At 43.2% G+C, this 19,806-nt stretch overlaps 1 protein-coding gene across 4 annotated transcripts in view; it reads right to left on the reverse strand.

Annotated features, from left to right (window-relative positions):
- Window positions 1–19,806, reverse strand: part of ror1 (receptor tyrosine kinase-like orphan receptor 1) — a 266,618-nt gene that overhangs the window by 14,993 nt on the left and 231,819 nt on the right. For all 4 annotated transcript variants that reach the window (XM_080195621.1, XM_080195623.1, XM_080195620.1 and 1 more), the window contains exons 5-8: window positions 9,071–9,198; window positions 7,529–7,846; window positions 5,804–6,049; window positions 5,025–5,227 (exon numbers count right to left, since the gene is read on the reverse strand). In XM_080195621.1, the coding sequence (XP_080051747.1) occupies window positions 5,025–5,227; window positions 5,804–6,049; window positions 7,529–7,846; window positions 9,071–9,198 (895 nt within the window). The remainder of the gene's footprint in view (window positions 1–5,024; window positions 5,228–5,803; window positions 6,050–7,528; window positions 7,847–9,070; window positions 9,199–19,806) is intronic.

A 19,806-nucleotide genomic window follows, 5' to 3' on the forward strand; every position in this document is an offset into this window, starting at 1 on the left:
AGCCCTTTATTGTTGCTTGTGCCCAATATTCTTCTCAACCCATGCGTGATCCCAGCATGTTAAGTACTGAACACTGCTAGCACCACTGAAATATTAAATACACTGATCTTGCATTGTATATGCTACGCCAGTAGTGCATTATTTGCCCAATTTGATTTTGGCATCTGCACATGTATTTAGCATTGTGAATTTTGTAGATACTAGCATGCATTGTATAGTCACTAAAGTAGTTATAACTTTAGTCTACTCATGTCTTTAGCTAGTGATGTTGACTAAGTGAGGAAAGGTACCTGCACTGCCTTGGAACTTCTCCAGCCATGGGTGGAGTCTGAAATCACCTATTCTAACTAATACATGTGCTAGATTTCATGATAACCAATGTCTAACATTTTCCCATAGGGGGCACCATTGTTGGTTTGATCAATGTGCCTTGGAGAATTATGAGAATAACTTCCATCAAGATATTATTCCCAATCCTTCATAAAAACTACAAGCCATCAGCAAATCATCACTCAAACCAGATAGGCTAAAGGATTGAGTTTTAAATGATCAAATGTTAATTACATTCTGCAAATGATCAACTGTAAAAAGTGACAGATCCACATGGATCAGTGTTTTCCAATACGCTTGTCAATCGCCACATGGTGAATAAGCCACAGACATGTAGCCAACTGATGCTTTCATTTTTAAAGCCACACAGTACTGAGTTGTGTTAAACTTACATTGCTGGGTATGAGGATGGCAATCACTCTCTAGACCATTTGAGCAAGAAAGAATCAACCATGAAGCTGTTATACGCTCTCTGACATGCAGTAATGTGAGACTGGCCTTTACAACAGCAGTATGATTGCTCTGGAAATTTTATTGGAGTATCTAATGTCATGGGGACGCTAAGTAAGGGCTTGGTTTTGTTCAGTAGACAGTTGGCAGTTTCCACAAAGCAGTCATGGTGTATGAATTATGTACAGCGCTACACAGTTACCAATGAAGTTTGAAGTGTGCAGGCTTGGCAAGCTATGGCAATGCAGCCGCACCTACATATGTTCAGCCTTTATCTTAATGGGTTTGTTGAAAAGAGCGCTTGAAAGGAATAGGATGCGATTAATATAATAGGATGGATTAAAGGAGAGTGACCATAAACCAAAGTATGAAATGTCTGGAGTTGTGTTCAGATATGGCTGGTGACAGAGTGTAAGCAAGGCAGTGGGATCAGAATGAAGAAGCCAATATATAGAGGTTTGTTGATTCCTTCCCTTAGTTCTCTAATATATCAATTCTGATAAAATAGAGACAGTTTACCCTTGAAAACATTTGCTTTTTATTGAAACAAACTGCAGCACACTGTCAGAAACAGAACACTTCAGTTAACAGATTGTCACCACCCTTCGTGAATGTATGCAACAGCCTTGTTTTGCAGAACCGTGCAATTGCTAATCGCTTTTGAAGCAGTTCTCCAGGCTCTGGCAATGAGTGTATCAGTCTTGATTGCTGATGGTTTAAAACCTATTTTCAAAAGATTGCTAATTTGTTTAAAACTGCATATGTTCTGTGCCAAGGGGGAACACGTTTGGTGAGCATTGAAATCCTATTGGACAATACTATCATAAATCAAAATTGTCAATATAGCATTGCAGATATTGCCCTCTAGTGGTCACATAATGATCTTGTAACTCAATTTGCATTAAACGCAAGGAATTATTTTCATCAAACACTTAAAGAGCTAAAGAATGGAAAGATGGCCAAGATAGGGTCTTAAACTGAAATGTCAGTTTAGCCCATGTTTACAGCAAGATGCCTTCATTATAAAGGATTTGAACACAGTAAAAAGTCTGACAACACCAGGTTTCAGTCCAACCGATTTATTTGATAGTAAATTCACTAGCTTTCGGGTTAGCCCCTTCGTCAGGTGAATGGAGAGTTCTGGCCTCAGACAGAGCATATAAAGCACAGACAGTTTACAGATTACTGATTAGAATGCAAATCTTTACACCTAACCTGCTGTTCAAGTCTTAAAGTGGCTAACAATGTGTGCGGAAGGAGCACTGATCACAGGTTAATGAGATGTGTATTGTCTCCAGACAGCACAGTGAGTGAGGTTTTGCAAACCCAGGCAAGTCACGGGGGTTACAGATAGTGCGACATGAACTCAAGATCCCTGTTGAGACCGTCCTCATGTGTGCGGAACTTGGCGATCAGTCTCTGCTCAGCGACTCTGCGTTGTAGTGTGTCATGAAGGCCGCCTTGGAGGATGCTTACCCGAAGGTCAGAGGCTGAATGCCTGTGACCATTCAGCCTCTGACCTTCGGGTAAGCATTCTCCAAGGCGGCCTTCACGACACACGACAACGCAGACTCGCTGAACAAAGACTGATAGCCAAGTTCCGCACACATGAGGACGGTCTCAACAGGGATCTTGGGTTCATGTCGCACTATCTGTAACCCCCGTGACTTGCCTGGGTTTGCAAAACCTCACTTACTACTGTACTGTCTGGAGACAATATACATCTCTTTAACCTGCGATCAGTGCTCCTTCCACTCACATTGTTGGCCACTTTAGGACTTGAACAGCAGGTTAGGTGTAAAGATTCTCATTCTAATCAGTAATCTGTAAACTGTCTGTGCTTTATATGCTCTGTCTGAGGCCAGAACTCTCCATTCACCTGACGAAGGGGCAAACCCCGAAAGCTAGTGAATTTACTATCAAATAAATTGGTTGGACTGAAACCTGGTGTTGTCAGACTTTTTTCTGTGTTTACCCCAGTCCAACGCCGGCATATCCACATCATGACTACAAAGGATTTGAAGCCAGCTACTTCAAGTCAGAAGGGTTGTTTGGAGCTTATTAAAAAGCTGGTTGCCATTTAAAATGCCTTCCATCTCTCATTAAAGAGGCTGCATGGCATTCAATGATAAGTGCTTCAACTGATGCCCTCTCCTAACAGTGACCGACCGTTGGGGAATAAACACAGCACAGATTTTGATTTCAAGTGCTATTTAAAGGGATACTCACCATTTCATGGCCATTGCTGCTGGAGTTGTGAAGAGGATGTCTGTAACACAGTGGGAGACTTTCTGGGACACTTTGTCAAGACTTCACCAACACTCCAGCAAGATTTATTCCGGAAATTCTTTGAGGACTTCACCTAAAAAGAGTAAGTGCTGTGCTACTCCACCTTATTGGACACCTTGTAGGAGTCACCAGGAGAAAGGGAACGCTGGGTCATTGGCATCTTGCTAGGGGTTCCCCCTCTAACTTGGATAAGGAATGGGAGGAGGGCATGAGGCTAGTCAGAGCAGCCCCAGTTATTGCATGAGAAACACACATGGTAGTTCAGGAGATTGAGGTGGCATCCCTCCCAGTGTGGGTACAGGATAGCACTCTCTTCTGGACTCCTCCAGCAGGATCTCCAGCATCTGTGCTTACTCCCTTGGCCCCTGAGCCATTCTGTGCCGTTCTGTGCTTCCTACACCTTCAGCATAAGTGGGTGCTAGCAGCCCACATACAGTACCAAGATTGTGTTTTATCAGCACCTCAATGTTAAACCTGCAGGTTTCTGGTTAGCACCCCCAGCAAGTTCAAATTATGGTGTTCAGCAATTAACACCACAATTGTGTGCTATATCTGAATTTTCAAACAGGCCAGTCTTGTTAGCATTGTACCTATTTTCTGTCCATTTTCATCCTTTGGCAACATAAGCCACAGAGAAGTTTGCACAGGAAAATAGACCCAAAATCCATGTACGCATCACACACAAGTGTAAAAGCTTTTACCAACCGTGATGTGGAGATGCTGGCTTTGGACTGGAGTGGGCACAGTAAGAAGTCTCACGACACCAGGTTAAAATCCAATGGGTTTAATTGGAATCACAAGCTTTTGGAGCGCTGTTCCTTCATCAGGTGAATAAAGAGCAGCGCTTTGAAAGTTTGTGATTCCAAATAAACCTGTTGGTCTTTAACCTGGTGTGGCGAGACTTCCTACTTTTACCAACTGGGGAGGGAGTGCATGTTAAATGTATTGCATGTTTCCGATGATTGTTACAATGGTGCAACTCAGCTATGGCAAGAAAATTCGTCACTGTTTTTTTTTGTTGTAGTACGGCAGAAAGTGCGTACAAACTGCAATTTTACCAGGCTTACGGGATTGGGTTAGGAGAGGGGGGAAGGCTGACAAAATGGCACAGGAAAACATTGGGGGAGGCATAACATCTTCCTGCCACTATACCAACTTGTCAGCAGCAGGAAAGTTGGCAGAATAGTTGCCCACCAGGAACACAACTGAGCAACTTAAGTGGTCAACCAAAGTCGAGCATTTTTGCACACATTGAGGGGGAGGCGTGGCTGCACAGGGGAAACTCCTCTCCCCAGTGAAACCTGGCAGCCTCCTAGTGTGCACTGGGGAAATATTGGGGGTACAGGGGATGAGGACATGTGTGTATGAAAATAAGGGGAAGTTCATCTTTTTTGGTGCTCCAATGTTCACAAAAGTGCCCCCCCTCCTCCCACTGTGCCTCAAGACCACCAACCCAGCCAATGAATATTGTAGCCTGCTTGCCTGCCTGTGCTCGGTGTCCCCCCACACCACTTACTAATCTTTGAAGGCACCCAGCTATCAGTCTGCAGCTGCTTTCTCAGCACTGGCCACCTTAATGATGACGCTGCTGAGTTTCCAGCCCCGTGATTGGACAAGCAGCTCCTGGCAGCAGTCCCAACTAAGTAGCCATTGCTGGGAATATGCCTTCCTGGATCCTGCCGCTGGCTGAAGTGGGAGTTGTTGTCCACTTTTGGCTATGTTCGGAAAACATCTGCTGCTGCATAAAACCCTTCACAGAGCTTTCACTGCATTGCTGATGAAGTAACAGCGATGGAACAGAAGCAGCTCATAATTTCTCAGTCAATGTTTCTGCTTTCTGCACAATGGATAAGTCTCTGAAGGGTGAATACAATCCATATTTTGAAGATAATGAAAAGAATTTATAACATGGACATAATAAGAGGAACAAATAACACAAAGCAACCATCTCTTACCTTTGGCTTGTATGCATTCAGCATGGACATTTCAACATTTTGCCCTCGGACAGGTTTTGGCTGCCGTTGGATAACAGGTGTTGATGACTTTTGATTATTACGACAAATGCAGATGAAGAAGAACAAAAGAGCAATTGCCAGGGGAATCGTCACACTCGGGACGAGGATGTAAAGGATCTCCATCTTGTTGTTTTCTTTGGAGTCTGGTTTTCAAAGAAAAAAAGTCATCTTAGTTCATTAATAATAAGACACAACAAAGCACACAGTGGGAAGGAAGAGGGAAGGACAATGTCCAAGTTTTGAAAGCCCAGACATGGTGTTGCCTGATCACTACTTGTTGATTTGGCTTATCTTGTGCTTTTTGGAATCTTGTGTTTTTGTCATGAACTCAGGATCTTGGTGGCACAGTGGTTAGCACTGCTGCCTCATAGTACCAAGGACCCAGGAATCGATTCCTGGCTTAGGTCACTATCTATGTGGAATCTGCACATTCTCCCTGTGTCTGCATGCATTTTTTCTGGGTGCTCCGGTTTCTCCCCACAGTCGGAAAGACATGCTGGTTAAGTGCATTGGTGATGCTAAATTCTCCCTCAGTGTACCCGAACAGGCGGCAGAGTGTGGCGACCAGGGGATTTTCACAGTAACTTCACTGCAGTGTTAATGTAAGCCTACTTGCAACACAAATAAACAAACTTCAAAGTACTGTAAAAATCCAGTATACTGACCCAATACATTATATATCAAATCCTCTTTCAGAAATTTCGATACATGGTGCTTACCACACAGTGGAATCTCACACAACTCCAATTTCACCGATTCATCCAGAGTAAAGCACCACGGAGCGTCCTTGTGATTCCCGGGGTTACGGCAATATGAGTGGCCACCGTTGAGTTCAGGATATTTAACAGCAGTGTACGAATGACTGTGTGGATACTGAGAGTTCCATGGCTGACACTGTCGACCCGATTTGGTGACACTCACGGTGCCCCGGTAATCGATACCGCTAATATTAAAGCATTTGTGATCTGTGAGGGGAGCAAAGACACACAGTAGAGAAGCTGTCGCTTGGTTGTATCGAGTTTGAACACTGCTAAAAGGAGAGATGTTAAACTTTTCCTCATAAGGATAAACACAACGAGTGCCAAATTTTAAACGACCACAGCAATTTATACTACAGCAGAAAAAGGTGTTGATTGGTTTGCGAGTCAACTCTGATTGGCCAAGGTGTTGTCCTGGAGAAAGCAACCAGGAACTATAGGCTCCCCAAACTCCCAGTAATTCAAAAAAGGTGCAAGGTTTGAATATCTCTCTTTTCTTTGAAGAGAACGGTCCCTGCATGTGAATGTATGTCGCTCCTAGCGAGCTTAACTGAGCCATATTACAATCGTTGCTGATTATTTTAAATAATCTCCAAGGCAATGCCTCAGCCAGAGTCAACTAGCCAACCAATCAGCCAATCCTTTTGAAAATACCATTCAGTGAAAAAGATTTTTGATAATTTGAGGTTTTTTTGATGGTTGAATTAAGTTTCCTAGCAAATCCCCAAGTCATAAACTAAGAATGTTTCAGGTTCTGTTCCTAATTGGTGTTGAGTTAGTAAGCTGAGCTCAGCCCGAGCCACCTGTAGAGCACTAAATTGGCCACGGTAACCCTGAGTTAGGTAAGGCAAGTGAACTGGGGTTCATACTCTCTATCAGTACAACAATCCCTATTGGAAAATGCTGTATCTGGATGTTGGGTAAACAAAGAATCAGGCTCAGCTGTGATGCTCCTTGTGGTCAAACGGTTTGCTGACATTCATTAAGAAGAATGGTGACCAACTGCTGCCTATGAAACCATATCCTACCAAGAAATCAAAGCGTTCTAGAAAGAGAGAAAATGGGTGAGAAGGAAAACAAGGTACTTGTAATTGTGAACCTGTTAATAGCCATGTTTATATTAACCAAGAAAAACTTTTGTAACACAACAGTATCTTTCCTTGTTTGAATGCAGCTCGATATTTTTACTTCACGTTTAATCCCTAATTGGCAAACTATTTGACCATGAAAGCTGAGTTTGACACTCCAGTTGTTTAGTAGCTATTAGCACCATACATTATCCTGAGCTATGAACACCAGGACAGCCCCAAAGTCTCTGCTCAGTTACTTGATCTTAGCTTAGGCAGCGTCACAGAGATTATTGCCCTGGGTTAGGGATTGCTGTGGGGGAAGATGAGGCAAAAGAAATGAATCAGGATTTCAGCTGCTGATTACAATGCCCCTCTACAGAATATATCCGATAACACTGCCCACCCACCCCCCTCCCACCCCCCGTGGACTAGTTCATTCATAAAGAACAGCCATTGGAGGGAGATGATTATTGACACTTATGGAATTATTCCCCGACATCAGATACTACCTTCAGTAAAGAAGTGAACAGAATATAAACAACAAATACAGAGAAAGCTCTCAAACTGTTGGAATAATCTATAGTCTCTTTCAGTCGAAGAACGCGTATTTACGTACTCTTATTGATGGGTTCAGCCATTGGAATTCCGATGCGCATGCAGTTTGCCGCTTCTGGACTGTCCGGCATGGGAAGGTCTTCACAGTTTGGCAGCTTCAATCTCATTAGGATCAAAGGATTTGATCTGGCAAAAATATATTCTGTCTTGCAAAGGTCATTTTCCAGAATCTCGCACTCATCTCTGCAAAGGTCACGAGGTTTGGGTACTGATGAGGTATCATCACAGTAAGGGAAAGCAAAGTGGCACAGCGAGGGGATGGCAAACTGGGAACAACGATCTGTTAGGTGATTTGAGGTTCCAATCATGGTGAAAGCAGCTACGGAGTAAATGAGCAAGATTACTAATTTGATATAGTTTAAAGCTCTAAGCAATTTTCCAAATCAGTAGCAATAATTATATTGAATAAACTACTTGATGAAGCTCAATTTAACTTTGGGGAATAATCAAAATTACAGAAATTCTTCAATAAATTACATCAAAACATATTCATTAGATGAACTTACAAGAGACCCTTCTTTTCCAAGAAAAATATTTCAGGACAATTAGATAACTGTAAAGAATTCTGCCCTTTAATGTCCCAAAGATCCTCTGGTTAGGTTAGTGGGTAAATTCACTGCCATGTGTGGAACTAAATGCTGAGGGCTCCAAAGGTCCCAATTTCAATTCCAAGTCAGTGCTAAGCTACCTCATCTCAAATGGAACAGCAAGATGGTTTCTGATGGCTACTCAGTATAACTTGTTGGAAAATGCACATCCTTAGATATCAGCCTGGATAACAAATTGGACCTGTCCACAATTCTCATCTCCTGTTTCAACAATGTACTGGTTCACACATTTTGAATGGCTCTTTAGCAGATTATTGGAAGGAGATGAGTGTCTATGGAGCCATTGATCAGCACTTCAGCCAACTTGACAAATACCAGAGACCAAACCCATAATTTACTAACTGAAGTAAAAGCTTCTAACTTTCAGCCTGACCACAGCCTTAGACCCTTTATCAAAGCATGAATGCAGGTACAGCTCATCATTTTTGTCCACAACAACTCTCACCAATGTTTACAGATGCACCATAGAAAGCATTCTTTCTGGATGTATCGCAGCTTGGTAGGGTTCCTGTTCACAAGAAACTACAGAGTTGTGAACGTAGCCCAGTCACACAAACCAATCTCCATTGACTTTGTCTACGCTTCCCGTTCCCTCGACAAAGCAGCCGACATAATCACTGACCCCACGTACCCCAGACGTACTCTCGTCCACCTTCTTCCGTAGGGAAAAGATGCAAAAGTCTGAGGTCATGTGCCAACTGACTCAAGAATAGCTTCTTCCCTGCTGCTAATAGACTTTTGAATGAACCTATCTATATTAAACTGATCTTTCTCTGCACCCCAGCTATGACTGTAACACTACATTCTGCGTCCTCTCCTTTTTTTCTCTCTGATAAACTCTATGAATGGTCTGTTTTGCTCTCAGGAAACAATACTTTTCACTGTATACCAATACGTGTGACAATAATTAATCAAATCAAATCAAAAACCAATACCTGTGATTTGATTTTCAATTTCACCTTGCATCTGGAGCGAATCCACGTATATGCTGCTGTTTGCGATGAACCTTGCACAGGCAATACCCCTGTACGGCTGACAAAAGCCATCTTCTTCAAACATAACCCTACAGAGGGAAAGGAAAGGCAACAAACGTTTGTTTGGAATGTTTGTTTAAACTATGGTGGCCGCTAGAGGGCACTGTTATAAACATCTTTACCAATTGCGAACTCAGTTCTCTCGTCTCAATGTTCGAAAGCCATCAAAGAACATCTTGAAAAAATTAAGTTATTTAAAAAAACAAAGACCTTCCGTGAACTTCTAATTTTAGCTCTTTCAGCTGACAGAAAAAAAACAAAATTCTGCAGTGCTTTACGCTCACAGTATTATTGATCATCCTTTTCTTACTAATTTTTCTTTCCACCTCTCTTGATGTTACTAATTTTAAGGTAGGGCAGCACAAGCACTGGCCATCCTTCTTACAAATAACGATTCTCTGTGAGTGTTTCCAGTGAGTGTAAACAGGCTATTCACAGCCAAGCCTAATCCTAATCACTGGGACCAATCCCAAGGCATAAACACACAAGGCAGGATTCTCCACTCTTGGTCCTCAACAGGATCTATTACCAGCGGGGATGGGGAATTTGGCATTCCAGCTAAAACTCCATTCGCTTTCAATGGCACCAGAAAATCCCAGCCATGAACAAGGATGAAAGATTTCAGCCTTGCTCTAAACTGATGTGCTGTTTAATCAGAGGTGTCACTTCTTGGATGAATTGTTAAACTGAGATCCCGCCTGCCTATTTGGTGAATATTAAAGATCCAAAGACTGGGACACTGGGAGTCTCCCAGTGTCTTGGCCAACATCATCAAACACCCACCTGTTGACTATAGCGACGTGGTTTGTGAGATCGTGCTTTGTGCAGTTTGGTTGCTGTGGTAATAATAATAAATGGACTAGAAAGTAACATTGTGAATCATTTTGAGACAATTCTTAGTCAAATAATAAAGTGCTTCTTAAGCGCAAGATTTTTTTTCTCTTCTTTTTGATACCATTGTATTTCAGTCACCATATATATCCTGACCTTTGTTATTCCTCCTGGGGACAATGGTAATGTTGAATTTTAAAGATATATACACATATAGGTAGAAGGGTTGATAAATGACATGATCGGCTACCAGGAAAGATAAAGGACAATCAATTTGATTGTAGTATTACTTTCCTAAATTTCCTAAAACAAAGTGGAGCGGAATTTTACTGGCCCACCCCACCTATCGATGGACGGAGTGAACCGGTAAAATCGCACAATAGCCAAGGAATCAGGACTGTGCCCAATTTCTCGGCTCTCGCAATCTTACAATAGTCGGATTTCTGAACTGGTCAGCCTCTCACCAGAACTGGGCGAGAGGCTAAATAATTTATTTAAATATATTTAAATGCTTATTTGCGTGTGTTTAGTAAGACACTCAATCATCCAGGCTCACTTGACTTTATGGCCTCTCCGAGAGAGGTTCTCTCCGGCAAGGAAAATACCTGCTCCCCATGAATGGGGAATAGTCCTGTTCACCTCGCTGGTGGGACCAGTGGTTACTGAGGCACCCTGGGGAAGGCTGAAGATGAGGTGGTGCCCCATTGGCAGTGTCAATCTGGCACCTTGGCACTGCCAGCCTGCCACATGGGCAGTGCTCACTGCACACCTTGGCACTGCCCATTGTGCAGTGCCGGGGTGGGACCAGTGGGGGAGGGTCCTTTAGGGCAGGGCCTGAATTTTACCGGCTCGCCCCACCTATCGATGGGTGGAGTGAGCCGGTAATATTGCCCCTAAAGGGTGACCCAGTCGTGGGAGGACAGGAAGGCCCACTGCACACTCTGCAACGGGTCGGAGGGGGGTGCAATCGGTCTGGGGTGGGGGGGTTGCTGCAGGGGCTAGATGTCCATGCGTTGTGGGACTTGTGATTGGCTATGGGCCCCTGCGATTGCATGGTTGGGAGGGGGGATGGGAGAGCTGGTTTGAGGCTGCCTCCAGTAGCAGGTGCTTGACAGCTCTCTCTATCTGTCAGACTCCTGCTGCTGCCATTGTAGCTGCCTCTGCAGGCTGGCAGGCAAATTAAGCCCAGCCCACTTCCTGCAGCAGCTAGCAACAATCTAGACCATTTTTTCAATGACTAAGTATATAAGATTGGATGTGAAAACTCGCCCAGAAAATAGATCAGGAACTCTCCCATTTTCACGCTAGCTGGTTACTTAGAATCAACCTCGTAAAATTCCACCCACTATAGCTGCCAGTGTTGAGTGCCCAATGGCTTAAAGGATTGATACATTTGGCTGGGACATTTACACCAAAGAATACTCTGCAATGTAGCTACATGTAGAACTTCAATCACTTGTCCAAGGATGTTCAGGTTAGGTTGATTGGCTGTGCTAAATTGACCCTTAGGGTCAGGGAATTAGCAGGGTAGATATGTGTCATTGTGGAAATGGGACCTGGGGGGGATTGAGATTGGTGCAGGCTCAATGGGTTGAATGACTTCCTTCTGCACTGAAGGGATTCTATGACGCTATGTTGTTCAATCTATTAAAGTTATTGCGTTGTTACTATCATTTCCTCCTTTGTCTTTCAGCTGTGGTTGGGAGACATGTTGCCATTTTGTGCTGCTATCACTTGGACTGGTATATAGGAGTTGCAAGTGCTAGATGCAAGTGCAAGGTGGTATAAGAGTGATGAGATTTTTCTAGTCTTTTCTCTCTCCTTGTGAGAATGTATCGCGAGCGGAATTTAATACCTTTCTCTAAGAGTTTGTTGGTGGGTGGGAACCACATGGTCTTCCCGTCTCCATATTTGTGCAGGAAAACCCATGGCCAGCCTTCCTGTCTCTCCACTAATTGAGGCCCTTAAGTGGGAAATTAATGGTCATTTAAGGGCCTTGTCCTGCTCTTGCTTGTATTAACTTAATGGCTGGGGGGGTGCTCACTATGCAGAAAGCTTGACGAGTAAAACCGTGTGGAGTCTCTTGCATGGTCCCTGTGGGCAATGGGCTGCTCCTTGTTTAAAAGCACTCAGGCCTGATTGATGGGCATGGCATTGATAAGTGAGGGACTTGGCATTGGAAGGGACAGACCTGGTATCGGTAAGTGAAGGACCTAAAGTTATAGTTTTTAAAGTTTTATTTAACAGTCACAAGTAAGGCTTACGTTAACAGTGCAATGAAGTTACTGTGAAATTCCCCTAGTCTCCATACTCCAGTGCCTGTTCAGGTCAATGCACCTAACCTGCATGTCTTTCTAACTGTGGGAGGAAACTGGAGCAAACGAAGGAAACCCATGCAGACAAAGGGAGAACGCGCAAAGTCTACACAGTGACCCAAGCCAGGAATTGAACCCGGGTCCCTGGCGTTGTGAAGCAGCAGTGCTAACCACTGTGCTACCGTATTGCCCCTGGCATCGGTAAGGGAGGGACCTGGTATCGGTAAGGGGGGGACTGGTATCAGTAAGGGAAATGCCTGCTGAGAGCTACACCTTGTGCCTTGCTGCTGAACCTCCCTCGATCCCCTTTCTGCAAATCCCTTCCGCCATCACTCACTTGTTTGCTTGTCACGCTCCTTGTATGGTGGGTCTCCCACCTGCTGATGGCAGCAAGATGAGGGCCCTGAATGGGTATTAACTGCCCATTTAGCGGCTTTATTTGAGGCAGGACAGGTAGACCATCTGTAGGGACTTAATCGCACACCGTACACACCACAAAGCAGGCATTAAATCCCATCCCTAATGCTAATGAATACCATTTGCAATAACAGTATTAGTGGCTCATTCACTGTCCCTCAGCATTATCCATGATGGCCAATATCACACCGTTTTTCAAACTGGCAACTCCAAAGCCCTAAAATATTCACCAATGGGTCATGGGATCCCCGAAAGTCTTTAAATTTCTGGGGTTTTTTTGTGTGGTTTTTGTCCTCCACCCCGAATCCCAGGCTAAACATAATAAATATAATTTACTGCAATGTTGGCAGTGCTTTCAGTGAGTAGTTGACACTGCTGTTAAAAAGGGAATGGTTTCCAACAGCAAAAGCAGCACTGTATACACATGTACAATATAATTAGTAATTGTACCACTCTAGATTGATTTCTACTTAGCGGCAGCATCTAAACCAGCTGCTTCAGCCTTGTCATTCACATTGGTACAATCAAAGCTGAAGACATTCTCGGAATGACTTTCACAAGCTATATATTTATACAATATTCTTATAACAACCTACAAATCTTGGAAATGCATACCGCAAACTTGTAACAAGCTCCAATAATTCAACAAACTGAAAGTGTTGCACAGTAAAACCTCTGACAGAAAAGGTTGCAATTTGGGGAGGAACTGACTCTTATCCAACCAACAAGGAATGAATGAACAATCACTTCCGAATCCAATATTACAAATCACATCTTCCTGAAATGGAATCAGGATGTGCTACCTATAAAGGATAGCAAATGTAATTGAGGAAAGGATATTTCATCGGAGGTAGCAGTGATTGCACTGGAATGCTGCACACGTTCTCAACAGCAGCAAGACATCACTGCAGGAGTTCCTCAGGGTCATGTCCAAGGTCCAACTATCTTCAGCTGCTTCATCAATGACCTTGCTTCCAGCATAAGGTCTGAAGTGGGGATGTTCGCTGGTGATTGTAGTGTTCAGCACTATTTGCAACTCCTCAAATACTGAGGCAGCATGCAGCAAGACCTGGATGGCAGGCTTGGGCTGATGAGTGACAAGTAGCCTTCATGCCACACAAGTGCAAGACATTGATCATCTCCCTTTGACATTCAATGCTATTACCATCTCCCGCTAACATCCTGGAGGTTAACATCGTTCAGAAACTTCTCAGCCATAACAATATTGTTTTTATATGGATAAGTCAAAGGTTGAGAATTCTGTGGCGAGTAACTCACCTCCCAACTTCCCAATGTCTGTCCATCATCCACAAGGCATAAGTCAGGAGTGTGATGGAATAGCCTCCACTTCCCTGGATGAGTGCTGCTCCAACAACACTCAATAAGTTGAATCCCATCCAGGACGAGGCAACAGGCTTGACTGGCACCTCATCCACCATCTTAAAATTTCACTCCTTCACTACACAGTGTATACCACCTACAAGATGTAATTGCAACAACTCACCAAGATTCTGTCCAAAGCTGTGACCTCCATCACCTAGAAAGACAGGGGCAGTATACACATGGGAACATCATCACCTGCAAGTTCCACTCCAAGTCACACACCATCCTGACTTGGAAATATATTGCCATTCCTTCACAGTTGCGGGGTCAAAATTCAAGAAACCGTCCCAAATAGCACTGTGGGTGTATCTACTTCACATGTACTCTAGTGGTTCAAGAACACGGCTCACCATCACCTTCTCAACGGCGATTAAAGATGGCAATAAAATCCAGCCTCGTTAGTGATGCTCACATCCCATTAATGGGAAAAGAACACCCACAATAAGGTAGGTTAACTTCATTATTCTTCTATTTGAGAAGCCAAGAGGAGCAGGAATGCATCTCCTTGCTGCACAAAATGGCTGATTTGCGGCTGGTGGCCTAGGCTTGTTGCCCCATGCCCAGAATTGACATACAGCCCAATTTTCCAAGTTTCTATCTGGTGTTCTGCATTAGGAAACTTGGTTAACATTGATGGTGTGCTGGTTTTATGGAAATTAGACTTGAGGCCTGATTTCCAGTGAAGCTTAGGTCAACCTCTTTGCAATTTTGCAATGCTTTCTTGTCCTATACAAAACATCTATTCCCATCTCCTTTACCAACTCTCTGCTTTAAATAATTCTAGTTGCCAAGTACGTACCTCAGATACACTACCAGACTGTCTGAACTGTCAGAATCCTAAACACAGTAGATGGTTTAATGGTTCTTTTACTTTGGGAAAGTAGTCTGATGGAGTTTACAGCTGTTTGTGAAAGACTGGGCAGAATCCAGTTATGATCCTTCATAGCTCCCTTTCTCTCAGCAGCCCATTTTACCTGTGATTTTTTAAAAGTCCATTCATGGGATGTGAGCATTGCTGACAAGACTTGCATTAATTGCCCATCCCTAATTGCCCTTGAGAAGTTGGCGGTGAGCTGCATTTTTAAACTACAGTGGTTCATGTGGTGCAGATACGTCCACAGTATTGTTCGCAAGGGAGGTTTTCAATTCAGTGGCAGTGAAGGAATGATGACAATATTCTAAGTCAGCGTTGTGGGTGACTTGGAGAGGGACTTGCTGGTTGCCATGTTCTGACATGCACCTGCAGCCCTTGTCCTTCTAGGTCTGGGGTCTCCAAACTATAGCCCGTGGGCCACATCTGGCTCACAGCAGGCTACATCTGGCCTGCAGCCAGTGGGGCGGGACAAAATTCTTGCTGCCAAAAACATTCCCGCATCCAGAACCCCGCCGTTGACTCAGGACCCGGACGCGGGGACAGAAGCCACAGGCTGGACATTTGTTGCTGCTCCATGCAGTGTCTGATGGACCCATGGGAACCTCACCCTCTTTACTGGCCTATTGTCCAATCAGTGCTGCCATCCTATGACTGACAGTTCATTAAACGAATCAGCAATTGAGACAGGTTATCCAATTGCTGCTCTGCATTTACTGAGTGACAGCTGCTTTATCCAATCCGTAAGCTCCACCTGTCTGAAATAAGCAAGAACACTGACAATGACGGCGGCAATTCAGACCAATCGTAGAGTGACGTGCTCAGCGCAACACCCACATTGTGGTTGACATCTGTTGCAGCCAACAGCCGTGTGCTGCTGTAATGCAGTCACCAATCGCAACAAATTTAAAATTATTTGACACCTTTTTTAGAAAAATGACTATTATTAAAGTAACCCTCTAACTTTCGAACCATTCTTTTTCTTTGGCCCATGAAAATGTGTAAAATATACGACGTGGCCTTCGTACTGAAAAGTTTGGAGACTCCTGTTCTAGGTGGCGATAATAGCGGATGAACACTTGTGTTTTTATGACTTTACTTTCGTACATTTAACAGAGACAATAAAATGTGGGGTTGGAAGGAGCTTTGGTGACTTGTTTGCAGTGCATTTCACTCCCATTGACTACAATGATGCTACACCTGGTGCTCACAGGCACTCACTCTCACTGCACCTTAACAGTGACTTTTAAGATTAAGACTTTTAAATTGACTTGAAGGTTTCTGGGAGGTGCAGTTACAATTTATTTTGTATTTATTCTGAAAAATAAATGTGGCTTTTAAGAACTTTTTATTTTCTTCAAATAAACCTTGTTGGGCATACCCAACTTTTGTGTGCTGTAGATTATTAGCCTATTTATGGATGAGTTATAACATCCAGACAAAGGTCTTTTGTTAAGAGAGATGTTTAAAATTAATAGGGGATTTTGGCACAGAAGATAGGGAGAAACTGTCTCCACTAGCAGGAGAGCCAATAACAATATAAAACTGATGTCAAGTTAACTGGCAAACATCCAGGGGGGAAAATTAGGAGAATTTTTTTCATGCTGTTATAATGACTTGGAGTACACTAGCTGAAACAATGGTGGAAGCAGATTCAACAATAACTTTCGAAAGAGAATAGACTCTCACATACTTAAAAAGGAGGAATCTTTCAAAGAGCCAGAACAAACAAGATGGGTTGAATGGTCTCTCTTGGTGCTGTGACTCTATGAGTTGTTACTGTGTAGTCTGGTGGCATAGTGGTTAGCCCTGCTGCCTCACAACGTCAGGGACATGGGTTCAATTCCAGCCTAGGGTGACTATCTGTGTGGAGCTGCATGTTTTCCCCGTGCCTGCGTGGGTTTCCTCTGGGTGTTCTGGTTTCCTAGACACTCCAAAGATGTACAGGTTTGGATGGTGGATGGTGGATGATGATAAATTGTCCCTTTGAATTGGGGGATTAGCAAATATGTGGGGATACGGGGATATATGGGGCCTGGGTGGGATTGTTATCGGTACAGGCTTGATGGACTGAATGGCCTCCTTCTGCACTGTTACGATTCTGCAATTCTTAGTAGAATAATCAACATCTCCAGGGAAATGCAAAAGGTGATACCTATGAGGATATTATAGATAGTGAGCTCCAAATGACAGGCTGTCAGTCAGGTCCTCAGGAGTGACCAGATTTCATCTCCAGTGTTAGTCTCCCAGACCACGTATTTGTGTTATTCTGATTTTTTTAACAATAGGACTGCAGTCTGCTATGATTTCCATTTCTTTTCTGACAGAATCAAAGAAAGCATTAAAGGCTAAAGATTACGGTTGGTGAGAACAGAGGTCAGGAGTTTAACACTTTTATATGGCATTCTTCTGAAGCGACTGATGTATTTATTATTGTCTCTGTTAAATGTACAAAAGTAGAGTCATAAAAACACAAGTGTTCATCCACTATTATCGCAAGTGTAACTGGTTAGTGTTGCAGCCTCACAGTGCCAGGGACCTGGCTGCAATTCCTGGCTTGGGTCACTGTTTGTGCGGAATCTACACGTTCTCCCTGTGTCTGCTTGGGTTTCCCCCAGGTGCTCTGGTTTTCACCCACAGTCTGAAAGATGTGCTGGTTAGGTGCATTGGCCATGTTAAATTCTCCCTCTGTGTACTCAAACAGGTGGCGGAGTGTGGCAACTAGGGGATTTTCACAGTGACTTCATTGCAATGTTAATGTAAGCCTACTTGTGACACTACCTTGCGTAGTTTAATGTTTTAAAAATTGATGCACAGCAGAATGGTCACTGTGAAACTAGAAAACAGGTGACAGTTTGTATGCAACTCTTCTTGTTTTGATGATACTGAACTGTACTCATCTCTTCTAAAGTTACTAAAACAAATAAAAATCCTTATTTTGAATAGTTGCATCAGCCTTCTGTAATCCAGATGATCTGCTTGTTGCTTCAGGGCTGCCACAGGCAGATAGGTGTAAGAATGGGCCAGTTTTATCCAATGAGTATAAAATACCTTGTTGATTGGGATGACAATCACTGTGTGTTGTAAAATGTTTCACTTTACAAATTAGTACACATGTATGATGTCAGATTTCTGTGATTGAAACAGGATTCCACAAAGCTGCATTAAGGGGTTTCTGCAACTATATTTAAATGTTTACAATGTCAGGATGACACCCAAGATAAAGTAATTTAACTATAGATGTGCATTTGGTAAATTTGGATTACAATCCTGTGAATGAGGAGGTTAAGATCTAATTGTGATCTTTAAAACAATGAAATTAATTGATGAAATAAATAAAGGTGAGATAGGGGACGTGATAATTTGGACATTGCAGGGGAAGGTGGGAGAGGTGAAAGAGACATTGTGGTGGGGCAGTTGGACATTCAGGATGGAAAACACAGCAATTGGCAGATCTCTGACTGTGTGCAAGTAAGGTTGTGGGGCCCAGCAGAAACATTCCTGCTCCTCATAAGCCACAGCAGTGCCATAAGACACTTATCTCATGGGTACAACTTTTCTTGCCTCTTTTCCCCTCCTAGGATGCCTGAGATACTTTAAAAATAAAAAAGTGGCTAAAATGGAGGCATTAAATGCCTCTAAAATATATCCATGACCAACACACATTGTCAGATTAAATTGGTCATCTGCCCTTCGACACACCTTTATTAAATGGAAAGTGGTCAGATTTGGCATTGGGTTAGAGGTTGTAGAATGTGTATTCATGAATATATTGCCATGACCAATACACACAAAGTGAAGTGTTGGTAGCGTGGGAGTTCTCACCAGTGTGGCTACAGGCATGACATATAAGAGCTGCTGAAGACCCCTAATAGTAAACCACTTAAGGTGATGTCCTTTGTCATCATTTGTGCAAAACCCAGCACCCTACAGGAGTCTTGCTTGATATTTACGTTTCCACCCTGCCCCAACCCACACTTGCCCTTTAGGACTTGTAATAATTCCACAAAGACAAAAATCCCATCACCAAGTTACTTTATTTACATGGTACATCTGTACACAGCCAACTCTCCAATTGCTCCCTGCTGAATGCAGTCTGGGAGACTGAGACACCTGCTTTAAATAGGGAGCATGAGACTCCCTGATTTAACCATCAATCAGGACTCATCAGGCAGTTCATACTCTAGCAAGTCAACCTCATTAGCCTGGCTGAAGTCATCACAGGACTATTAAAATTTTAAAGAATATGAAGTGTAAAAAATTGAGATTTTAAGAATCTGCCATGTCTAACCAAATGGCAAAGCAGTCTGATGAGCCAGTTTGGGTAACAAACCCAGCAGAGATTATTTATGGCCTGAAAGGCAGAAAATGCATCAAATTATCAAAGGTCCTGAGAAAATAGATCTCAGGCCTTTAATACTCACGATAACTTCCAAAGGTTTCTAAATCCATCTCCATTGTCTCTCAAGCTTCACAAGTATCAAAAACTGATGGAAACCTCCCTACATTTACATACCACACATAACTAGCCAGAGCTCTACTGGAAGGTAACCATGACAACATTATTAAGGACACTGAGGTGAATTCTTCACAGGCAGATCTGGTTTATGTGTGCATCACTGACAACTCAATTATCGTAAAAAGTCTGACAACACCAGGTTTTAGTCCAACTGATTTATTTGATAATACTCACAAGCTTTCGAGGGGACTGCCTCTTCGTCAGGTGAATGGAGAGTTCTGGCCTCAGACAGAGCACATAAAGCCGAGCTGCAAGATTATTTACCGTGTACCTGGTGAATACCATCCACCAGGTACACGGT

The sequence above is a fragment of the Carcharhinus amblyrhynchos genome, chromosome 9 (assembly GCF_965287045.1).
Source record: "Carcharhinus amblyrhynchos chromosome 9, sCarAmb.v2.hapA, whole genome shotgun sequence".
NCBI classification, from domain to species: Eukaryota; Metazoa; Chordata; class Chondrichthyes; order Carcharhiniformes; family Carcharhinidae; genus Carcharhinus; species Carcharhinus amblyrhynchos.